Source organism: Streptopelia decaocto (genome assembly GCF_964273445.1).
Source record: "Streptopelia decaocto genome assembly, chromosome: 2".
NCBI lineage: Eukaryota > Metazoa > Chordata > Aves > Columbiformes > Columbidae > Streptopelia > Streptopelia decaocto.
This window is the reverse complement of record NC_138655.1, coordinates 163,168,050-163,188,535: the sequence shown is the minus strand read 5'-3', so window position 1 is coordinate 163,188,535 and position 20,486 is coordinate 163,168,050. Positions and strand designations below refer to the sequence as shown.

Sequence of the window (20,486 nt, the reverse complement as noted above, 5' to 3'; positions counted from 1 at the left end):
TTTGCCTTCAGCTTTCTTCTACAATAGGAATACTATGCAACCTGGTTCTAAAGGAAACTGGAGATGGTGGTGGGGTGTTTGTTAACGGTTCCTTCTCATACCCGATCCTTCTCATACCCGATCCTTCTCATATCGCCAGCCCGAGGTGGAACCGCTGCACTGGGAGAGCTGAGGGTTTGGTGGTTTGGTGCTGCACGTAATGGGAATACATTCAACAAGATATTACCATGTAGCTCCTCATTTACTTGAGGAGAAAAATATTTTACTGGCTAGTTGGCTTATTTATTCCCTTCAAGCGCTTGATTTTGTGAGTTGTGTGTAAATCAGAGCCCTGTGTTTCATCCTCAGCACCTGGCAGCGGTGGAGGAAAGGAAGATCAAGTCCCTGGTTGCCCTTTTGGTGGAAACGCAGATGAAGAAGCTGGAGATCAAACTTCGCCATTTCGAGGAGCTGGAAACCATTATGGACAGAGAGAAAGAGGCGGTAAGTAGGGGGCACTGAGCTGAAATTCTGCATGAAATCAGAGATGTGTGTGTGCCAACAGCTGCAAAACTAACAACTTCAGGTGGTCCTCGCCTTTCTGCGGGTCTTTTTGCCTCAACTAGAATTCATAGTTACTCCCCGTAGTAGTGTTTGAGCTCTCTCCTTTACCCACATCTTCCCTTAGCATAAGCAGCAAACTGGTAGTATCCTGGATTTGCTTCCTAATCCTGGCTGTTGTCATCTAAGCATGAATGTGGAATTGATCCTGAGCCTTTATGTGGGAGGTACAAGTAGCTTTTCCATGTATCTGAGGTACAAGTGGCTTTTCCATGTAAAGAGAGTGAAGTGGATGGAAACCTTAATTTCTTAAGGGAAGGGAAAGCAGCTCTGTCTGCTGCTCCTTCCTGGAGATTTGGGTTTAAACACGTAGTTCAGGGTTTTTGTGCTCTACGTTCTCGGTAGCTCTTGGGAAAGTCCTCCAAGTGGGTTGGATTTCTATTGTGACACTGTTAGCAACACCTTTCTAGAGCCTTTTGTATCCCTAAGATGAGGGTGTAAGATGGCAGAGATGCTCTCGCTGCCCGTCAGTGTCTGGATTACACATCACTTACTAAGGATTAATTCCCATATAGTGCTACAGGCTTTCCCAGAAGCGGTTTGTCCCCAGCTACTGTAAAAATGACCCAAGTGGGATGATTCCAGTGGGGTGAAGTTCAATAAGGCCAAGTGGCGGGTCCTGTGCTTTGGCCACAACAACCCCCTGCAGCGCTCCAGGCTGGGCACAGAGTGGCTGGAGAGCAGTCGGGCAGAAAGGGACCTGGGGGACTAATGGACAGGAAGCTCAACATGAGCCAACACTGTGCCCAGGTGGCCAAGAAGACCAATGGTGTCCTGTCCTGGATCCAAACCAGCGTGGTCAGCAGGACAAGGGCAGTGACCCTTCCCCTGTGCTCTGCATTGGTGAGGCCACACCTGGAGTGTTGTGTTCAGTTCTGGGCCCCTCAGCTCAGGAAAGAGATTGAAGTGCTGGAGCGGGTCCAGAGAAGAGCAACAAGACTGGGGAAGGGACTTGAGCACAAGCCCCATGGGGAGAGGCTGAGGGAGCTGGGCTTGTTTAGTCTGGAGAAGAGGAGGCTTAGAGCTGAGCTCAGCACTCTCTAGAACTACCTGAAGGGCAGTTCTAGCCAGGGGGGGATTGGGCTCTTCTCCCAGGCATCAGCAATAGGACAAGGGGCCATGGGCTTCAACTCTGCCAGGGGAAATTTAGGCTGGATATTAGAAAGAAATTCTTTACAGAGAGAGTGGTCAGGCATTGGAATGGCTGCCCAGGGAGGTGCTGGACTCGCCGGCCCTGGAGGTTTTTAAACTGAGATTGGCCATGGCACTTAGTGCCATGATCTGGTCAATGGACTGGAGTTGGACCAAGGCTTGGACTGGATGTTCTCTGAGGTCTTTTCCAACCCAGTCGATTCTGTGATTCTGTGAAATTTTTATCAGAGGCTGGTCATTGTTTTATTTTTCTGTTGCGTAGCTGTCTCACTTTTGCCAATAGGCAGTTAATCTAGGTGTGGTTAAGATAGCAAATCACAGTTTTAGGGTTTTTCGTATTCGCCCTTCCATGCGAGTCGAATGGAGCTCACATGGTCGCTTTGGCGCTGGCCGCGTGGATGGAGTTTGACAAGCCGTGGGCTCGTGTCTCAGCACAGCGTCACCAAGAGGGTCTGCATTGCAGCCTCAACCACTGCAGCGTGGGCTTTGCCGCTCACGCTGACTGGCAGCTCAAGAAATGGACCTAACTATTTCTAAAAGGTTCTCCATAGATGTCTGTCTTTGGATATATTCTATTTGTGACAGGGGGATTTTTCCATTTGAAGGCATGTGACATTTTCCATTTTAAAAATGTGCATAGAAATGCTTTCCCGTGACTTTCTGGTGGTTAAATTCAGTCTTTTCACCTGGCACTGTGGATATTTAGTGGGATAATTCAAAGCCATTGCATATTATGCATATGTCCTTATTTTCAGCATTGGCTTTTTCTCGTAGTAAAGGTGATTGTAAGCGTTGCAAGCAATGTGTGCTGCAGACTGGAGGGCGTTAGATTTGGGGGAAAAACACATTGACTTGGGTGTTGAAGCTGAAATAGTTTCAGTGCTGCCCACTGTGTGTCTCACCAGGGATCCTGTTGGTGGCAGGAGCCTTGTTGACCCAGAATTTATAACAGCACATGGATGTTTCTTTACCCATTTCTGTTTGGGGAGGAATTACTTGCTGAAGATTAAATTGTAGGACGATGATGGTCGTGATAGGAGTACACATTAAGTGCTGGTAATAGCCCCTTCTAATTGTGAATGGCTTTGCAGCAGTGTGGAAACGTGCTGTTGTAAGTGTGGAGATTGGCAGGAGTGTGGTATTTGTGGTTACAAACAAACCAGGGCTGGGTTAGCGGCTCAGGTTGTGCCCTCGCTCTTGCCCGACAGCACCGCAGGCAGAACGGGGTTCTGGGAGGTGAGGGGCAAATGCCAATTACTAACAGACCCTCCAAGAGAAAAATACCGTACTACCAGTTGTCTTGATGCTAATCCGGGGTCGTGTCCATAAACCTGCTCCTAAAGCGGTTACAGCAGATGCAGGGACCTGGGGCAGAACCAAGCACTTTGGGCTCTGCAGCAGTTCGAAGAGCAGCTTGTGTTCTAACTTGTGTTCATTTGCCTTTTTCCGCCCCCTTTTCCCATCCCGGGGGGGAATGTGTGGAAGGGAGGTTCTCACTGCTTTTCCAAGCTACGAGGTGTGTTTTCAGACACCGGCTGCTTGTGAAGACTTTGTTTTAAACTGTAGTAGGTGGCCATAAAGAGAGCAAAGCAGGAATACAGAAGAGCACAAAAAGAATAGAAGAAGTCTGGTGTAGCCATGCTTCTTGCCTGAGCCTTTGTTTCGGGTCACTTGCAGTAATTCTCCCCAAACTGCCCGTCGCCTCCCGAATCTGTTGCCACACATGCACAATTACACCATTGGTGTACGTGTCTCTTCGTTTTATCAAGTTCTTCCCGCTAACGTATCAGATTGGCCAAGGAAAAAGGAGCCAGGGCAGCATGAATAATCCCATTGTGGTCCCTGTGCGCGGCGAGCGGGCCCCCAACGAGCAGGATGTTTTATTCATCGGGCTCTGTCTGGATCGGGGGGAACGGCTGCGGGGTTTTGTTCTCACCCGCGCTGTGTCGGCAGCAAACTGCTCACACAGGGTCTTGCTGGAGCTGGGCTGGGGGGTTTGGGGAACTGCAAGGCGTGAGTCTCCCCAGCAACCTCCTTGCAGCTAAATTATGGAGTTTCTCTTAAAACGCCCATTAGATATTTGTAAACCAGTCACGCAAATCCATACGGCGAATTGCTTGAGAGTAATAGACGTAGAAATGCGTTATGATTTGTTAAATAAGTCAAACATCATACGCTTCCTTAACCATGACGTGATCAGGCAGATAAATGCCCGATAGCAAGAAATATTGTCTGTAGCTTGGCTTTTCATTTGAGGCTTGCTCAACATTGAACAAAGCACCTATTCTGTGTTAAATGGTGTAAATTACTTGAGGGTTGTTTTAAAATAATACACTTCTTAATCATTGCTGTCTGGATATCAGGATGTCCAGGTCTTACACTTAAAGGTCCAGAGTAGGATCCTGTGTGTAATCCCTGCGCCTCTGCTATTACACATTCTGCTTCGATTTTTCCTTAGAAAATCCCTTTAGTTTCCCGTTCCGCTCGTTCCAACATGCAGAAGGTTGACAGCAAAACGTGAAGTTTCTTCTAGAAGTGTGTTAAGGCTGGATGTTCTGCACAGTGATTATTGAGTAGCGCGTTAGTTGTGTTACTGAGAGATTCTATAGGACAAGACAAGGTGAGTTCATCTGTTCCAGCTGGAAAATGGGCTGGACCCGTTACCAAAAGCTGCTGCGAATCAGACAGCTGTGTGGCGATAGGGTAGGTGTTCGATTTGCAGAATTGTGTTTTAAATGTGTTGTCGTTTAATATTTTCTTTGCCTGTTTTTGCCACAGCTGGAGCAGCAGCGACAGCAGCTGCTGACGGAACGCCAGAATTTCCACATGGAGCAGCTGAAATACGCCGAATTAAGGGCTCGGCAGCAAATGGAGCAGCAGCACAGCCAGAACCCCCAGCAGCCCCACCAGCACTCGGGGGGGCCCGGGCTGAACCCCCTGGGGACAGCGGCACATCCGGGGTTGCTGCCCCACCAGCAGCCGCCCCCGTACCCCATGATGCACCATCAGATGCCGCCTCCTCACCCACCGCAGCCAGGTAAGAGCTGGAGGGACAGAATCCCTTTGCGTTCGTCACCGTGGGAGAGACGCTGCCAGGTGAAGCGGCACGAGGTGCAATGGGTGCTCTGGGTTGCGTGGTGGTTTCACAGTATCACAGTATGTTTGGGATTGGAAGGGACCTGGAAAGCTCATCCAGTGCAATCCCCCTGCTGGAGCAGGAACACCCAGGTGAGGTCGCACAGGAACATGTCCAGGCGGGTTGGAATGTCTGCAGAGAAGGAGACTCCACAACCCCCTGGGCAGCCTGGGCCAGGCTCTGTGACCCTTACTGAGAAGAAGTTTTTTCTCAAATTTAAGTAGAACCTCTTGTGTTCCAGATTGATCCCATTACCCCTTGTCCTATCATTGTTTGCCACCGAGAAGAGCCTGGCTCCATCCTCGTGGCACTCACCCTTTATATATTTATAAACATTAATAAGATCACCCCTCAGTCTCCTCTTCTCCAAACTAAAGAGCCCCAGCTCCCTCAGCCTTTCCTCACACGGGAGATGCTCCACTCCCTCCAGCATCTTGGTGGCTGCGCTGGACTCTCTCCAGCAGTTCCCTGTCCTGCTGGAACTGAGGGGCCACAACTGGACACAAGATTCCAGGTGTGGTCTCCCCAGGGCAGAGCAGAGGGGCAGGAGAACCTCTCTGACCTACTGACCACCCCCTTCTAACCCACCCCAGGTCCCATTGGCTTCCTGGCCACAAGGGCCCAGTGCTGGCTCATGGTCACCCTGCTGTCCCCAGGACCCCCAGCTCCCTTTCCCCTACACTGCTCTCTAATATGTAATTTCCCAACTTATACTGGAACCTGGGGTTGTTCCTGCCCAGATGCAGTACTCTACACTTTCCCTTGTTAAATTTCATTAGGTTATTAGGTTTATAACGGCGCTGCTTAGAAAACAGAAACACGGTTTGCTGGGAAGATGAGCTCTGCTCGTACCGCAGCTTCGTTTTATCGCTTTTTCCGCTGTGCCAGATGTGCAGGTGGAGTTTAAGGAGGAGATTTCCTAGCAATGTATATACATACCCAAAAAGGGGGCAATAAAAGAGCCAGATTGTTCTCATTAGCACCCGGCGACAGGGTGGGTGCAAATGAAAACATGTGAAGTTCCATCTAGACACAGGAAAATTTCAGTTTCCCTGTGAGGGTCCTCAAACCCTGGAGCAGATTGCCCAGCCAAGTTTCCACCCTCAGAGATAGTCACGCCAAGCTGCAAAGTGAAACATGGAGCTGCCACTAGGTATAATTTTCAAATGTTTTTTAGCTCGTTTGGGTTTTAGCTTCGGTTGGGTTTGACACCCCGTGAGCATCACAGAACCGCCTTGGTCACAAGGGTCACCCCAAAGTCCCCGTCCAGCCTCCTGCTCGGGGGTTCTGGAGCTCTGGGTATGTCCAAGGGTGCAGATATTCGATGTTGCTGGTACCCGAGGATGGAGGAATGAGGTGGCGATGCGAACGCCTCAGGACGGGGAATGTCCACCGGGCATACATAATATTATGGCCATTGATTCAAAACAACTATTTGTGCTTAATGGCAAAACTAACAGCCCTGCTGTTAAATAACTAAGTTACTATCGGTATTTACGGTCTCACTTTGAAACCATTTGACTGTTAAAAGGGATTGGAACTACCAGATACTGTATTGTTGCTGGGAAGATGCTTGTGGGAATGAAGGCTTTTCTATGCTTGCTAAATGTTGTTGAAATGATAGTTTAAAACAGCATAGCACCTCTTGGCGTGTAGTGGATTGATTAGACTGCAAATAGGAGAAACACGTCTGTCAGTTGTCAGCTGTGGGACCAAAAACCTCATCAGTTATTAGCCAAAAATATTTCAGATCATCTTGTATAGGCTGCTGCTGAAGAAGGTGAAAAGTTTGGGGTGTTGTAATCAAAAATAGGATGTGGCAGCAAGAAAGGCTGCGGGCGGCTGAGTTTTCGTCTTGGGAAAAGGCCTGTGGTGAGTGTGTGGTTTGGGAAAGAGCAGAAACACACAGCGAACCAACAGGATTCGCAGGTGACCGTGAAATTGTGAGGCATCTGATCCAACCGCGGGAATCTCCACAGTGATAAATGGTGATTCAGTCAACACGCGCAGTGATGCTGGGTGGAGAGGAGGGTCAGAGATGGGCACCTCTTAAACCAGTTATCATTTAGAGATGAGTCGGGGCGCTCCTGGCATCACTGTGCTCTTGCGGACCAAAAATCCTGATGCGGTTGTGGGAACTGCTTTGTTTTTTGCAGAAATTGAGTGATAAAATCTGGTCTGTTTAGATTCAAATGACGCCGCAGCTCGATGTGTGTGTGGCGCCGTATCGACAGCTCGGGCGGGATGAGGAAACGTTCTGTGAAATGGAAAAATGGCAAATTGAAAATGGATTAAAGGGGGGAATCATTGCATATCATTAGACCAGCTCTTACTTACAAGCTGCTATTGAGACTGCAAACGTAACAAGATTAAATGCATTGTCGTATTCACTAGGGGACTAATAGAACTTCATTTCTAATATATTCACATCCTTGCTTCTCATAATACCTTATTACTTCACCCCCACCGCAATCAGCCAGGCCCCGTGTCCCCGGTGCTCCCTCTTGGTGTGTATTGCAGGGAGCGTGGCGCTGTGTTAATTAGTCAGTACATCTCTTTTTCAGATTCAATTAAAATGAGTCAATAGATTGACTTTTCCAGCCCCCGTCCGGTTGGGGGGTGCTGGCCGGCGCTCAGCGCTTCTGGTTCCCGCAGCCATGATGTCCTGGTGCCGCCAAACCCCACACGATCCGGGACTCAAATCCTGCGTTTACCCAACACTTTACTGCTTTAATATTGTAGCAAAGGGGAGAATTTGGAGGCCCTTGGAGAGCTTGCCGGCAAACCTCGGTGCTTCTTCTACCACCGTGACTCACAAACCGACCCCATTCTCTGTTTCTGCGCAGAGTTTGACTCCGCTCGACAGATCCGTGTATTGTCACAGGGAAATCCCTGCTGAGATTCCTCCGTCTCCAGAAGCCTCACCGAGTGCCCAAGCGGTTGCGTTTTGTGCGCACACACCGTGTGTTATATACGTTAAACAATAATCCCGTATCGCATCGTGTTGTATCCGTGATAAATCCTACAGAACTTCTGTTGCAGCCTACGTATTTTCCTTATGTTCACATTTTTAGGGCAACTGGAGTGTATTTCTTGGGGCTTTAATAGTCCAATATTTTTACAACAGACCTTTGCGGATATGGAACAGCAGCAACTTTTGCTGCTCAGTTACTAGTTTAGGAACCTTTTAAACAAACTGGTGAACTTCACTTTACTCTCCTTTGACTTATGACTTTATCTTTGTCATAAGCTCCTCTGCTGCAAAACCGCACACGAGTCTCTTGGAGTGTTGGACGTGCCAGAATGTGGAGTGTGTGTGTAGATGAGTTTCCCCTGGTAATCCCTGCAAAACAGGCTGAGATGCAGCAGAAATCAGAAATCTCTCCTTTTGCTGCTCCAAGTCCTGTAGACAAAGCTCAGGATTCAGACATGATTTCTAAGGAGTATTTTCCATACCGGAGCCCTCGGCTGCTCTCCAGTAACAACCGGCTGCCCCGAGGTGGCATTTCAAGGAGCCTCAGCGCTGAATACCACAAGGTATTGCGGTGTAACGAGGTTTTTGGCTGCGGAGAAACCACTGGGCCATCTGACAGCTCTGCGGGAAGAGCCGACCCGGGAGGAAGATCCCCGACCGTGAGCCGTAACTGAGCAGCACCGGTGGAAACCTTCCAAAGCACAGCCCCGGGCTGGAAATACCTTTGCAGTTTCCTCTTCAGCTGCGCGGTTTTAACTCCAGACTTTACCTTGGTTCTCGCTGATGTTTTCAAACAGGTTTCTGACCTTCATAGTGGCTAAAAGTGTAACTGTTGGTTCAGCAGACCGTGAAGAACACGCTAAGTCGGATGTCTTTAAAGTGATTGATGGGAGCTGAAGAGATGGGAGGCAACGCCGTGGTGAAAGGATCTGAAAGGGCGTTTGTAAATGGAATTAAAAATATAAGATACTGCTTACGGCTTTTCTGGATTCAGAAGCAGTTAAGCCAGCTCTCTTAACTGGAAGTTAATGGTAAAGCTCTTTCTAGAAACACATTCTTTGGATTAGGTGTCAGTGTGGACACATCTGGTGAACATCTGCAGTGAGGGTTCACCGGGACACATCTGGCAAACATCTGTGGCAAGTGTCATAATGGACACATCTGCCAAACATCAGCAGTGAGGGTCAGTCTGGACGCATCTGGGGAACATCTGCAACGAGTGTCCATCTGGACACATCTGGGTAACGTCTGCAGTGAAGATTGTCCAAACACATCTGGTGAACATCTGTGGTGAGGGGCAGGCCAAACACACCTAGGGAGCACCTGCAATGAGTGTCTGTCTGGACACATCTGCGGAACATCTGCAATGAGTGTCCGTCTGGAAACATCCAGGGAAACATCTGCAATGAGGGGCAATCTGAATACATCTGGTGAACATCTGCAATGAGGGTCTGTCTGGACTTATCTGGTGAACATCCGCAATGAGGGTCCGTTTGGACACATCTGGGCAACATATGTGGTGAGGGGCAGTCTGGACACATCTGGCCAACATATGTGGGGAGGACAGTCTGGACACATCTGGCGAACTTCTGCAGCGAGGGTCAGTCTGGACATATCTGGCGAACATCCGCAGCGAGGGTCATGGACACATCTGGCGATCATCTCACCTCGATGACCAGAGTTTCGCTGCTGTTTTCAGGCACTGATTTCAGACAAGTCCTGTTACTAGTTCTATCCCCACCTTTTTTAACTTGATTTCAACTGAGCTTGTTTTATTCTCTCCCTTCCCCTGGAATGAAGAGTTTGAAGACAGAAAAAGAAGACGGGCTTCCAATTTCGCTGTGAAAAGCTGCACCTTGTCATCATAATGGGAAATAAAATTCCCATTTCATCCCGTGTTACCAGCCGGTTGTGTCATTTGAAGCACGTTATTGATTTCTCAGTGCGCGGTTCTGGTTATCTGGGAGATGATGAGAAGGGCCTGGTACCAGTGATACTTGTGGTGTGTAACACGAGAAACGTCTTGAAGCTCTTAGAGGAAGAGAGAGAGATATGTATTAATAGCTGTCATTAATTAACTCCTCCCTTCAGGGGGGATTTTCGGCTAGTTGATAATTTCTGACCCAAAGCAGAGTTGGAATAAGGAGCTACGGATACACTTTCCACTACAGCTGCACGAGCAACTTTAATAACCTTTTTCCCTCAATATATTTTGCATAATTTTCTGACAATGGTTGAGATATTAAAAAAAACTTTAAGTCATTTAGAGCTGGTGGATTTTCAAGTAAGTTTGTGCATTTCATTATTTAAAAGTTGTGAGTTTAAATCGAGCTAGTGGATGCTGTTTACTTTCCTATTGCGCTGGTTGCGATTCTGGAAGTTTTTGGTACAAAGGAGGATTTGGAGTTCGCTTCCTTTTGGTGAATGTTTTCTGAGAACTCTTTGTTCTTACCCGCGGTTCGTGGCGGGAGGCGGATGGAAGGGAAGCACATTCACAGGGGTGGTAAATGGCTTTGCAGCACTTACCGCGGTGCTGCAATACCAGGTAGTTGTGGGTTTGCACCGTGTTACGGCGGCTGGCGATGCAGGAAAATCAAAGCCACGGTGGGTGCGCTCTGCTGTATTTCTGAATGAAAACCTGAGCCCTTGTGGGGTGAGAATGGGAAATAAGGGTCAGCCAGGGGATGGGCTGAGATTAGTGACTTGCACCTTAATGTCAACTGAACATCTGCAGAGCTTCTCCAGTCAGCGTGAGCAGCTCCCGACTCCTCGCAAGAATCTATTCTTGAAGCTGCGTGAATATTGGAAGGTTATGGAAGGGTTGTCCTTGCCGGCGTGACACACAAAGCGGCTTCTCGACAAAGCGTTTCCCATCGTATGTGGTTTAGCGTAGAAGAATGAAGGTGAGCGCTCAGCCGGGAGGCGGCGTGGATGCCGGTGCCCCTCGGCGTGGATGCCGGTGCCCCTCGGCGTGGATGCCGGTGCCCCTCGGCGTGGATGCCGGTGCCCCTCGGCGTGCTCCGGCGCCCCTCGGCGTGGATGCCGGCGCCCCTCGGCGTGCTCTGGCGCCCCTTGGTGTGCTCCGGCGCTGGGCGAATCACACCAGCAACACGGTAATGCAAGCGAAGAGGAAATTGCGCCTCTCCCCCGAGGCGCCACGCTCATTGAGTTATTGCGGTTAATTATTCACAGTTCCCGGCGGCGGGATCGTCCGCTGCAGCGCACGCATGGGGAGGCTGTGGCAAAGGAAAGGATGCGTCTGGGAGGTTGCAGAAAACCCAGCAATCCGTATTTGTCCCCAAAGCGTCCAGTGGGAAGAAGCGCGTCTGGCAGAGCCGCCATGCAGGCGTTTCCCGGAGCCATTCCCTGCCATTCTCAAACTGGAAAACCACTCATGAAGTCATAGGAGAGGGAGATTCCAGCGCTGCACGTGCCCGGCGGGGATGGGAGGAAGGTCGGAGCGCCCTGTTCTTCCTCTCCCCCCACACGCAGCGCTGGCCGCGGCTGCAGATGTTCCTCTCGGGGTTGTGAACAGGGCGAGGCTGCGCAGGAGGGTTTGAATGGGCTCCAGGCTTCGTGCATCGTGCCCCGTCGGCTGCTGCAGCCAAACGAACATCCTAAAGCTGTTTACCACTCCAGCGCCCCTCGACTGGCTGATTTAATAGAGGTAGAGGCTTATTTAATAAAGATAAATACCTTGGAGATCCTTTAGAAATTGGTGCTCATCCATTTCAGCGTAACGTGGCTCCGCAGTTGGCAGTTTGCTAATGGCAGGACGCTCCACAGCACGCATTAGAAAACGCTACAATCTCCAACGTGTAAAGGATTTTTTTTTTTTTAGCCTGCTAAATCTCATTTTATTGAACCTTTTGACTTTATCTCTTCCTGCGTCTGCTGTTTTTAAGCTCTCCCCTTATGTAGGTCACACTTCCACATTTTATGCTTGAGCCACTGTCTTGAAGCGATATCTCTTGAAACCTGAACAAAACGTGTGCTCTCTGGGGAACAGGGCTGCAGTTTTTGCTGTGGTGGTACTGACGGGTTCTCCTTGCTTGACCTCAGTTTGGGTGTTGCTTGGTTACTGCTGAGCCTCAGCGCTTTGGGGTTCTGGGGTGCGATAGGATTGATCCTCTGCAAGTACCTCAAGCCACTTCTAAGGTAAAATTTGCACGTATCACATCAAGAATGCCAAAAAAACAGACAACCCACCCTGTACTCAAAGGCTGAGGAGCTGCTCAGCCTCTTGGTGTCTTCAGAAATGCTGCGGTCCCATTGATTTTTAAATCTCCAAGATTAAAGAGAGAAAGATGCTGCACAGATTCCTTGGGCCAGGTAGCAGGGCGCTTCCCAAGGACCATCGCTACCAGATTGGATGACGTGCTTTGAATTTATGAAGAAACAACATTTTAAAGTTTAGTTAATTTCTGTTTAATGGTTGATATTTGATATAAAACGTAGTCCGAGGTTGGAGAGGTCGAGGCGCCTGTCAAGCGGCAGCTCCCAGGCTGGGGATGTCTCAATTCCCACCATTCCTGGTCTTTTGAAACAAAGCCGTGCTCCAAGTTTTACGTTCTTATTCCTCAATCACGCTCAGTTTTGCCAGTGAGTAACATCCCTGGTAGCTGTGAATATCTGCTCTCTTTGCTACCACATTCTCTAGGTCTTTGGGCCACGTTTTGTCTCCAGTTTGCTCGTCTCGCTCGGGTGAGTTCATCTAATCCAGACACATTCTTCCCCGTTTAAGCCTGGCTTGCCAGCTCCATTACTCTGTTCTCCGGCAAGCTGGACTTTGCACGAGTAGGTTGTGAGTGCGTGTGTGCGCTGACTCAGCCCAGAGGTTCATGTACCGGCTTTGATCTGAATGCAGATTCTTTACGAATGCTCCAAGAAACGGGGTGAGCGCAGATCGAGCCTTGGTGGTCGCACTCCACAAGTGTTTTGACGCTCAGGGTCTGCTTGGAGCAGCCACCGATACACCCACGTTTGTGTCAGTGTGACAGTAAACTGTGAAAACGGGCTTTTAAACCCGCAGCGGGAGAATTTCGAGGACGTAAAGGCTGCCTGGTGGCTTTTCCTGCACCGCTTCTGATCTTAGATGTGCAATGAGCCATCATCCCGTCCCTGTGCAGACTGTCCCACAAACCCGATGAACATCAGTTGTACACCTTGCTCGTTGCGCTGAGCCCGCTTCTATATTCAATATTATTTTCTGAGTGCCCCAGAAAACTTCAAGCTGACCAGAAATAGGCGCCTATCCGTACAGCGAGGCAGAAGCTCCAATTCCCCTTTTCCCTGTGAACCAAAACCAACCTGCAGTGTTCTTCTGTTCCGGGCTCTAAGGAATAGATTATATTTGCAAAAGCAGCCGCTGAAGATGCACGCTGTTCTTGGAGGACTCCTTACACAGGTAAATGGAGCAGGAGAACAGATATTGTTCCTGGAGAGTAACTGCTTTGAGATTCGGGCTCTGCTCCCCAGGAGCAAGCGCCGGGACCAGAGGAAACAGCCTCAAGTTGCACCAGGGGAGGTTGAGGTTGGATCTGGGGAACAATTTCTTCCCCAAAGGGCTGTGGGGCATTGAACAGGCTGCCCAGGGCAGTGCTGGAGTCACCATCCCTGGAGGGCTGGACAGACGGACATGAGGTTCTCAGGACATGGGGCAGTGCTGGGCTGGGTTATGGTTGGACTCCATGATCTTGAGGGGCTTTTCCAACCAAAATGATTCCGTGAAGTTGTCAGGACATTTTGTGAAGTGAAGAGGCTTGTTGGGTGTTGGTTACTGACGTGCTTGGATCAGCCCCCTCTTCTGTGTAGACTGAGATTGCTGGTGATACAGGATTTTTCATGTATTATTGTTTTCAATATTTCACCCAGAACATCCAGCCACTGCAACTCAAGCTGCTGTGACCGTGGTGCCACAGGTCGTCACCAAGCATGGGGAAAGGCAGAAGTTCCCACATCTATCTCCTGTAAAATCAGGTGAAATCCAACATCTGGAGCGTGACCCGCTGCCCCTGTGTCTCCATGCGCCGGAGCTGATGCGGTTGAGACCCTTAGAGATGAGGCAGGTCTTGGCAAAGCCTTGAGCAGCCTGGTCCTGCTTCGAGAGGAGGTTGGACTAGAGACCTTCTGAGGTCCCTTCCCACCTGGGTTACGCCGTGGTGGAAATAACACCTTGTTGCAGAGGAGGGGAATACATGGGCCATACTGAGAAACTGAGCTCAACTTGCCTACAAATGGGAAACCAGACACTGCACGTCATGTTATGTGTGGGACTTGGTCACTTTGAGTCACTCCCAAAGCCATGTCATGTAATTTTAGGAAATGTCCTGTAGCTATTTGTTAATAACGGGGCTGAAGGAGAGGACGAGAAGCTCAGATGTACACAGCTTTTCTCGTTGGCCACCGCTGCTGCTCTTTAATTCATGGTGATGGAAATGGCTCGGTCACTGATGGGTGATGGAGCGTATCCAGGGATACACATACAGAATTCCTTTCCTTGATAAAACGTTGAGAAATGCAATGGTTTCTGTAGAGCTTCCTACCCCCAGCTTGCTTGGTGCTGCTCCTGCGCCCCACGCTGGCGCCGGGAGCTCTGCCGTGCGGGACCAGGAGCTCCAGCGTTATGTTTGCATGATTTAATGCATCAGAATCGCTGTGCACGTGAGGTGGTTCAGCACCTCTGCCGTGGGCTGTGCTGTGTTCTGTGCCGGGACCCTCAGAGGCTCCAGTTTCAGAAGCAAATACTCCTTTACGCCGTCGTCTGCCTTTCTGCAAGAACAGCCTGTCTTCCCTTTATCGCTTCAAAGCACCATGGAAATCCAGGCAGAGACCAGCAGCCAAGGGCTGGAGAAGCTACCGAGATACCCACCATGAGCATCTCCTGGAGGATCCTACGATCAGTACAATATTACTCAAAGCTCTTGTTCCAAAGCTCAACTTAAGCACGAGTTAATAGTTTTTACACCAAAGTATTGACTTGCTCCCAAGCTCCCACTTTCTTAATTTTAGCCACCGGTGTGGCTGTGATGCTTTTCTTGTGTGTTTAGAGCCTTTTTGTGTTCGAGGGTTCTGTCACCGCACTTTATTTCACGTAGTTGCCCGGGGTTTGGGGTGGAATGAGCTCTTCTGAAGGAACCCTTGACAATAGCTGCTTTGCTCACTAAAGCACTGTACGTTTATGTAAGTGTGTGAAAGTAAATGTAATTGGATTATGCAAAATAATCGCCCCAAATGAGGTTTTAAAGCATCAGTTGGCGAGTTGTAGGTGTCCAAAGCTGGGCGAGTCTAATGGCTGGAACGCAATGGTCTCTTAGAGAGCTGGAAGATGTATCAGAACCCTCCTCGCACCAGAATGGGCCTTTTTATGGTGGGAATCTCTGTGCTCTGAATCTCTGAATCTTTCAGTGTATGATTTCTCTGCATTTGTAACTGTACAATTCGAGTTCTCCTGTTTAATTAATCCAGCAGGGTTTGTGGTCGCTCTTTTTCATCAAGTGCTACGACTTTGGTACTTGGTACATTATCATTCTAACGCAGTTTGTTTCCTGTGCCTTCGTTTAGATTGTGCCAAATGCCATTTTAGCCGAGATTCACTGAAAAACGTGGGGTTTGACTTGCAGTCTCACCTGCCACTTGCCTCTTGGCTTTGAGACCTAAGTTCTTCCCGACGGGAACGTGTTGACTTGGAGGGGATGAAAAAGCCTTTTTACGGTGGGAATCTCTGTATCCCGGGTTTTCTGAATCTCACGCTTCTTCTTAATGGGGAATGTGTTGACCTGGAGGGGATAAAAAGGCTTTATACCGTGGGAATCTCTGTACTGTGAGTTTTCTGAATCGTATGGTTCTTCCTGATGGGAACGTGTTGCCTTGGAGGGGATGAGAAGACGTTTGGTGCTGGGAGCGTGGCCGGAGTTGGCTCTGGCGCACAAGACTTTGCTCACTGCTCGCAGAACCGCTGGTTTTCCCAGTGTTTCTCTTTTCCAATCACTTCCACGTCTCCCCATCGTGTCTCCTTGCAGGCCAGATGCCGGGGCCGGGCTCCATGATGCCGGGACAGCCCATGCCGGGCCGGATGATGCCGAACGTCCCCACCAACATCCATCCGGCGGGCGCCCCCCCGCCCGGCATGTCCCCCATGGCAGGAAACCTCATCGGACCTCGCGTTCCTCTGGCAGCTCCCAACGGCATGTGTAAGTGGATCTGCGGCTCAAAACCCGGCAAATATACCTGGTGTGGCTTTCCTGGCGCTCGCCGCGTCGCTGGCAAAGCCGTTGTCGTTGCAACCTCTCGATCTGCTGCAGGAACGATGGGATGTGCGCACACTGGCAGCTGGAGGTGTGCTTGAAGCTTTAAGTGCTTCTCTCCCCTCTGGGCATCCAAACGTACTCCACTGGCCTTTATTTTATTTATAACATCCTTTATTTTATTTATAAAGACACTAAGGCTCTGTGGTCATCATCAAAAACCTCTCTTTAGGCTGGAAGAATGCACAGTGGAGGTTCAGGAATTAACTATAGCTAAATCCTCCAATAGTGGAGGTCAGAATGTAATTCAACAGTACCTTATAGAAAATGTGAGATTAAAGAGGAAGTTCTAATGAGGAAGAAGCAAAAGGTTTAGAAGGTATGTTCCTTACATAGTACAAACACCTGCACCTCCAAAATAAAGTGGATTTGTGGCGGCCAAATAAGCAGCAGTGAAGTCAGCAGCCACTTGGTGGGTGTTGCTTGGGTGACGGTGACAATGTGCTCAGGAACCAAAAGAAGATCCAGAAAGCACAAGGACAGGCGGCCCGGCTGGCGCCGGGTGCTCTGCCACCTCGCTAATGTCTGCATTATTTGCAGCTGCTCAGCGCAGCGCTCGATACCCAAAAACATGATTTGGCGGAAGTGCCGCTGAGATTGCTTGTGGTACTTCTCCCAAAAAATAACTGGGAAAACCCATCCTGTGTTGGCTTGAGCTGCAGGGAGCGGTGAGGAGCACAAACTCACCGGCGTTCACCAGCACAAGAGTGAAATCCCCATCCCGGTGCTGTTATAGTTGAGAATTTTGCTCCGTATCCCTCCAGTGCTCCCGCTTTCCTTCGCTTTCCTTGCCTTTTGCTGAGCCTCCGCCGCTGGGAATATCTCATGTCAGGTTGGATTCCTGCTCGCTCTCCTCCCTGAGCTTAATTTCTCTCTTCTTTTCTCTCCCCTGCTAAACAAGTCAGTCATGTTCCATTAGCATCTCCTCTCTGCGCATGAAAGCTGCCCTTTTGTATCCTTCACTTCTTCCCTCCTACTGCTGCATCTGTGGATTCCTCTACTTTAACCTACATACGCCGTTCAGAGCTTAAGTGCAAGCTCTGTTCATATAAAGCGTATTGTTCCGTCTAGTTTAAATAGAAAGGAGCCCTAATCTAAAGGCTCGAGCGCCGAGCTGGGAGATGTGAGATGCTGATTCCACCTCAGAAAGCTGCTCGCCGTGAACTTTGCCGCTTACCGAGCTGCATCATTGCTGTATTTTCTGTGAAAATATGATTTTTCTTTTCCTCTTTGGGAGAAATGAAAAGCACAACAAGACGTGCGCTGGAGCTGCACGCGAAGCTTGTAAAAGATGGAGAAGGTGTTTCTGAGGCCAGTTCTTGCTGCTTTCCCATGGAACGGCCACATTGCCCATCGCGTATCGACATTGAGCCTCTCCCGGTGTCCTGCTCACTGTGTTTCTCTGTTTGCAGATCCCCCCCCGGCGCAGCCACCCCCGGCAGCAGAAGGGGTGACCCCCCCTCCGGCCGCGGCCCCCCCGGCCTCCGCCGCCCCCTGAGCCGTCGAGGGAGAAGGAGCTTCTCCAGCAGCGCAGTGGTGACCAAAACCAATTCCTCACCGACCTCCTGGTTTATCTTCCCCTCCGGTGGAAAACACACACGCAGCGTCCCCCCCGGCGTTCCCCGGGGCGGGTGTCACATCCCTTGTGCCTCCGCGTTGCTGGTGGCAAACCCTTGACGCTTTGCTCTGCGTCTCTTCCCAGTCACGCTCAGCTCTGCTTTCCTTCCTCTTGGTGTTTTGCGCTTTGGGTTCTACCGAAAAGCGTAAAAGCCAAGTTTTTAAGGTGGAGCTGTAGGGTGTTGCACATGCCCGCTCCACATATAATTTAACATTTCGGGGTCTCCGGGTAGAGCAAAGCGTCAAGATTGGATGCCAAACCAGTGTTTTGAGTGGAGAAGGAAAACAAGGGTGCAGCGGGAATGCCGGCCGCGTTCCTTACACCCCAATCGTTAGGGACAGCACCCGGCGCCCGGGCTGCCTCGCTAACTTATTGAAGAAAATATTGATCCCATGCGAATGAAGCCAGGAGCGAATCAATTGGAATAAACCACTCAACGGTAGGAGTTTTCTTGCTCCAGTTTTTACCTTTCTTTTGCCTTCGAAGGTGGTAGTCGAACCTTCTCTCTGAGTAGTTTGGTACAGTAGCCAACCAAGGAATAAAACCATGATTTTTAGTCCCTCTTTTTGGAGCATATACTTTTTACTATTTTAAAATGAACAAAACAAAACAAAAAAAAAAGTAGGTAGCGAAGAAGTGCTAGTGATGGGGTTGGGGGGGATGGTTGGGGTGCGAGTGCCAGAACTACCTCCTGTGGGCAGCCCAGGTGGGCAGGGACAGGGACAGGGACAGGGACGGGGACAGCTTGGAGTGCGGCCACCAGCGCTAAACTGCTTGTTTGCTCATCGTTAGGGGTTGCAGAACACTTTAAAGGGCTTTTGGCAACCGGGGGCGAGGTGGTGGTGTAAGGCTTGATCTCCCAAATAACCCGAATCTCCCAGAACCACTTATACCATAACCCACCGTTTTGCTTTGAAGAGCACTCAGGTGATGGACTCATCGGTGCCGCGGGTTGGATGTCCCGGTGCTGAGGCCGTTGGGTCGCGGAGGAGCCGCGTCGGGGCTGCAGCCCCTTCCCCCCGCGCACACAACGATGATTTTCCACGCCGGTGCCTCTCGGGAGATGCTCCCAACCTGCCCGCCCCCTGCCCGGGAACTTCACCCCATGGTTCCTTCCCCCCAGGGTCTTTGGGGTGAGCATGGGATTTTCTGGTTCAGACCGTAGTCCAGTTTAGAATAACCTCAGGTTGTTTTTAGCGTGATCAGCTTCAAATATAAAGGATCCAGATGGAGACTATTTTTTACTGTAGTAGTGGTGATCCTACAGAGCACCTGAATTCTTGACACTGTTGTGTTTCTGTATAAATAATACGCGTGCTGACTTTTTCATCTGATCCTATGTATAGGGCCGGTTTTATTCCTGCGACGCAGCCACCCGATTTTGTGAAATAAAGAAAAACACACGTGGTTTTTGTACAAAGCTCGTGCCGCTTTGCGTGGAGTCTCCTTTCCCTCCCCGCCTGTCATGGGTGAGCAGAGAACTGTTTCATGTGATACGGGTCTATTTTTGGGGCTGCGTCTCAATAATTACAAAGCCCGAGCTCGTTAGCCGGCGAGGCGGGAGACACCAAAGTAACGCAGGTAAGCGAAGGCTCGGTCATCTGCCGCTTTGGAAAATGGTATTTCAGATTTAAAAACGCTTAATGAACGTGGACAAAGTAAAACAGCGTTCCGGGCCTAACGGGATTATGTCTGCGAGTCCTGCTGTGTGGCTGCGCTGGTTCGCACCGCGCTCGGGCTCAATCGCACACCTGAAAGAAGAGCCAGGAGTGGTAGATCTCTGTACTGGAGGGGCCTGGGCGCGCTGACCTGGTGGGTCCCCCCGTCCCTCTGTCCCCCTGTCCCCACGCTGCTCCACCAGTAATGGTTGAATTCCGGTGCCTGTTCAGCTCTTCTGTCCTCTCCTGCGCGACTCCAGAGGCTGCCAGGGTAGTTTTGCCTTTTGATTAAACTGAAACTGGGAATTTAATCTGAATTATATTCGAAACACTCCTCCTACTTCACCAAGTGATGGTTTTTCAGAGGAAAAATCCCTTCTAATGGCATTTCTCCCCAACCGCCCCAGCCGGGTAGTGCCCCCAGCCCCCAGTTCCCCGAGGTTGCGGAAGGAAAAGCGCAGGGCTGGAAGTGTCATTTTTCCTTCTCTCATCTTAAGACCTTTCCCTAAGGAATGCAAAGAATATGGTCGCTATCACAGTGTGAATTCTGGAACAGCAGGTCTCCGGTGCCTTGTTGGCAGGACCCAGGACATATAAAAATACCCCAAACTCCCGTGGCGGACGTGTCCCGCCTGGCCATTCCAGCTCCACCCTGTGCTTCCTAAAAACCTGCAGTTTCCAGCTTGTTTGTGGGGACACCTGTGGACTTGGAGGTTGTTATTTCAATCCCTCGTGGCAAAGCTCCAAGCAGCTGCGTTTGCGGGGCCGAGGGCCGCGCTCCATGTGGCGCCGCTGCCGCTGTCCCTGTCACCGGACCCGCTGCGGGGTCACGGCGGCGCGTGGGACCTGCGGCGGGAAACCCGCGGGTGACGGTTTGGGGTGTTTTTTCCCCAAAATCTATTTTCTGTTCTTCCAAGTTGAAGTGTGATTAAAAACAACGCAGTGTCCGTAAAGTGATGCGAGGCTGGAACAGCGCTGGGTCCCCAGACAGGACACACATGGAGCTGCTGGAGAGGGGCCAGAGGAGCCCCAGGAATGACCC

The 20,486-nt window shown here is 50.2% G+C and overlaps 1 protein-coding gene across 1 annotated transcript in view; it reads left to right on the top strand.

Moving 5' to 3' along the window:
• SMARCC1 (SWI/SNF related BAF chromatin remodeling complex subunit C1) overlaps positions 1-17,808 on the top strand; it is a 77,793-nt gene extending 59,985 nt beyond the window's left edge. Inside the window, exons 25-28 of the mRNA XM_082046364.1 lie at positions 349-483; positions 4,531-4,789; positions 15,884-16,054; positions 17,581-17,808. Of these exons, the coding sequence (XP_081902490.1) occupies positions 349-483; positions 4,531-4,789; positions 15,884-16,054; positions 17,581-17,666 (651 nt within the window). The 3' untranslated portion in view covers positions 17,667-17,808. The remainder of the gene's footprint in view (positions 1-348; positions 484-4,530; positions 4,790-15,883; positions 16,055-17,580) is intronic.
• The last annotated feature ends 2,678 nt before the right edge of the window (positions 17,809-20,486 follow it).